General features: G+C 43.5%; 1 protein-coding gene across 1 annotated transcript in view; it reads left to right on the top strand.

The window, feature by feature from the left end:
- LOC107670647 (E3 SUMO-protein ligase RanBP2-like) overlaps window positions 1–2,156 on the top strand; it is a 71,455-nt gene that overhangs the window by 8,064 nt on the left and 61,235 nt on the right. The window contains exons 4-5 of the mRNA XM_016463325.1: window positions 395–547; window positions 614–838. Of these exons, the coding sequence (XP_016318811.1) occupies window positions 395–547; window positions 614–838 (378 nt within the window). The remainder of the gene's footprint in view (window positions 1–394; window positions 548–613; window positions 839–2,156) is intronic.

Here is a 2,156-nt window from a genome sequence, read left to right as displayed (position 1 = left end):
GAAAAATCTTTTTTTTTTTTGCTACTGTCTGTTATGTAACAGGCTACGCTAGCAAGTGGCATAACCATGTCCCTTTAGTGGCTCTCTACAACGCGTTCGTTTTCGTTGCCTTTCCGAATACGGATTCACGCTTCGGGCACATCCCTAACCCCCACCCCCCCGATGTCATCATCCGTCGCGATGTTTCACTGCAGACTTCGTCTGATGCCAGTTTGGTAGATATCGCCCAACCCTAGCGTTTATCTGTATTTTCCTTTCCAGTTTCCATCGCTTCCTCTGTTTTCAGTGTTGTTGTACCCTGTTGTCAAATGTATCGTTCACCTTCCAGTGCGGCGCTGCAGTCTGAGTGAGAGGTGTGTACTTTATGTAATGACTGTGTTTGTTGGACTCTTAGCGCTCGGTGGATCTGAATCCGGCTCAGCACGATCTGGTCCTGAAGGTGGCCGAGCTGCTGTGCAGTAAACCCGAGCACGACAGCCGAGCCGAGTTCTGGGTGGAGAAAGCGGCCAGGCTTCTGCCGGGACACCCGGCTGTCTTCAATCTGAGGGTGAGTGTGAGTTAAAGAGCTGCAGACGTCTGCTGTGCTGCGTCTCACGCGTCCTCTCTGCCACAGGAGAAGCTTCTGAGCGCTCAGAGCGGCTCAAACCAGCTGTACGAGCTGCTGCAGTCGGAGCTCAAGCTGCGGCCCGCAGACACCTACATCAACCAGAAGCTGGTGCAGCTCTACAGCGCCGAGGGCCGGCTCGAGGACGCCGTCAAACACTGCCTCGCCGTGGAGAGAGCTGGCGTCCTGAGACACTGTCTGGAGTGGTACCAGCTGCTGCTCCGCACCCTACAGGTACAGCATCGCCCGTCCTCACGCCAGTGTCTCAGTGTTTCTTACGGTGGTTGCTTTTAGCTCATTCATCTTTAAAGCAATAGTTCACCCAAAACTGACAGCATAAGACTTCTGTTTGTCTTCAAAACATATGATGGTGTTTAAATGAAACCTGAGAGAGCTCTGTCCCTCCATTCAAATTCCATTTAAGCACAACTTTGGTGCTTCAAAAAGTTTGTAAAGGCATTGTAACAGTAATCCATATGGTTTAATCTGATCATGTGATATGATCAACAGATGAACAGATTCACATATTTTTCGTTGCACAGTGCTTGGTTTCTAGGAAAAAGAGAATGTGGGAAATTGGCCATTTGAATTGGTTGAACAGTTTAGCTGCGTGACATTGTAGTGTAAAACCAATGCTAAAATACTGAAATATAAAAATAAATAAACTAAAAACTAACTAAACTAGTAACTAAAACTTTAAAAACTAAACTAACTTGCTTTCTAATCTGTTTTATTTTCATTTATTATACAATTAACCATAGCAGAAAATACCTCTAACACTAGCTTGCTCTATTCTTTTTCTACTCTGTCGGTTTTCTTTTTATTTATTATATTATTTAACCCCTTAGCGGTCAAAGATCGGCGACGGCCCCAGATTATTGTTGTTTCACTTTAACAGCACGTTAAACATCACACTCTTACTTGATCTGGACAAACTGTGCAGAAGAAAGATTAAAAACTCTAGTTTCGATATTTGACCATTGTTTTGATAAAACATTGTTGCAGTGACAGTAATTTAGTAATTTATGTCAGGAGTGCAAAATAATAAATCTGTATGAGTCATTTTTAGAATAGAAATTCACCACACATTCATATTCAGTCACGTCAGCAGCGGTTTATTTGTGTTCACATAGATTCACTGAAAAGCGTTAATAAGGGCTTATAGTCCAAAGATGCATATACATGGAGATATATAGATATATTTACTCATATTTCTTCAGACAGAATCATCATTTCTATTCATTTTCCACTGATTTAGGCGATCTGATGATAATTAGCCGCTCCCTGGGCTGTCTCTGTGTGTTTACTCTTCCGTGTTCGCGCTGTGACTCAGACAAACTCTGATTGGTCCGTCGCCTGTCACTCATAACTGCGCATCATATCCCGCCCCGTCTCATCCTGTCACGCGCTTCCTTCACTCTGCCGTGTTGATTTCTGACCACAACAACACAGAGCAACCTCTGTACCCACGAAATATCCAAATAATAAACACATGATTACGATAGTATATGGTTTGTTTGTGATTTTCTTGAGATTTGGGGTATTTTCATAA

The sequence above is a fragment of the Sinocyclocheilus anshuiensis genome, unplaced genomic scaffold (genome assembly GCF_001515605.1).
Source record: "Sinocyclocheilus anshuiensis isolate Anshui unplaced genomic scaffold, SAMN03320099.WGS_v1.1 scaffold1282, whole genome shotgun sequence".
NCBI lineage: Eukaryota > Metazoa > Chordata > Actinopteri > Cypriniformes > Cyprinidae > Sinocyclocheilus > Sinocyclocheilus anshuiensis.
This window is presented reverse-complemented; position numbering and strand designations above follow the sequence as displayed.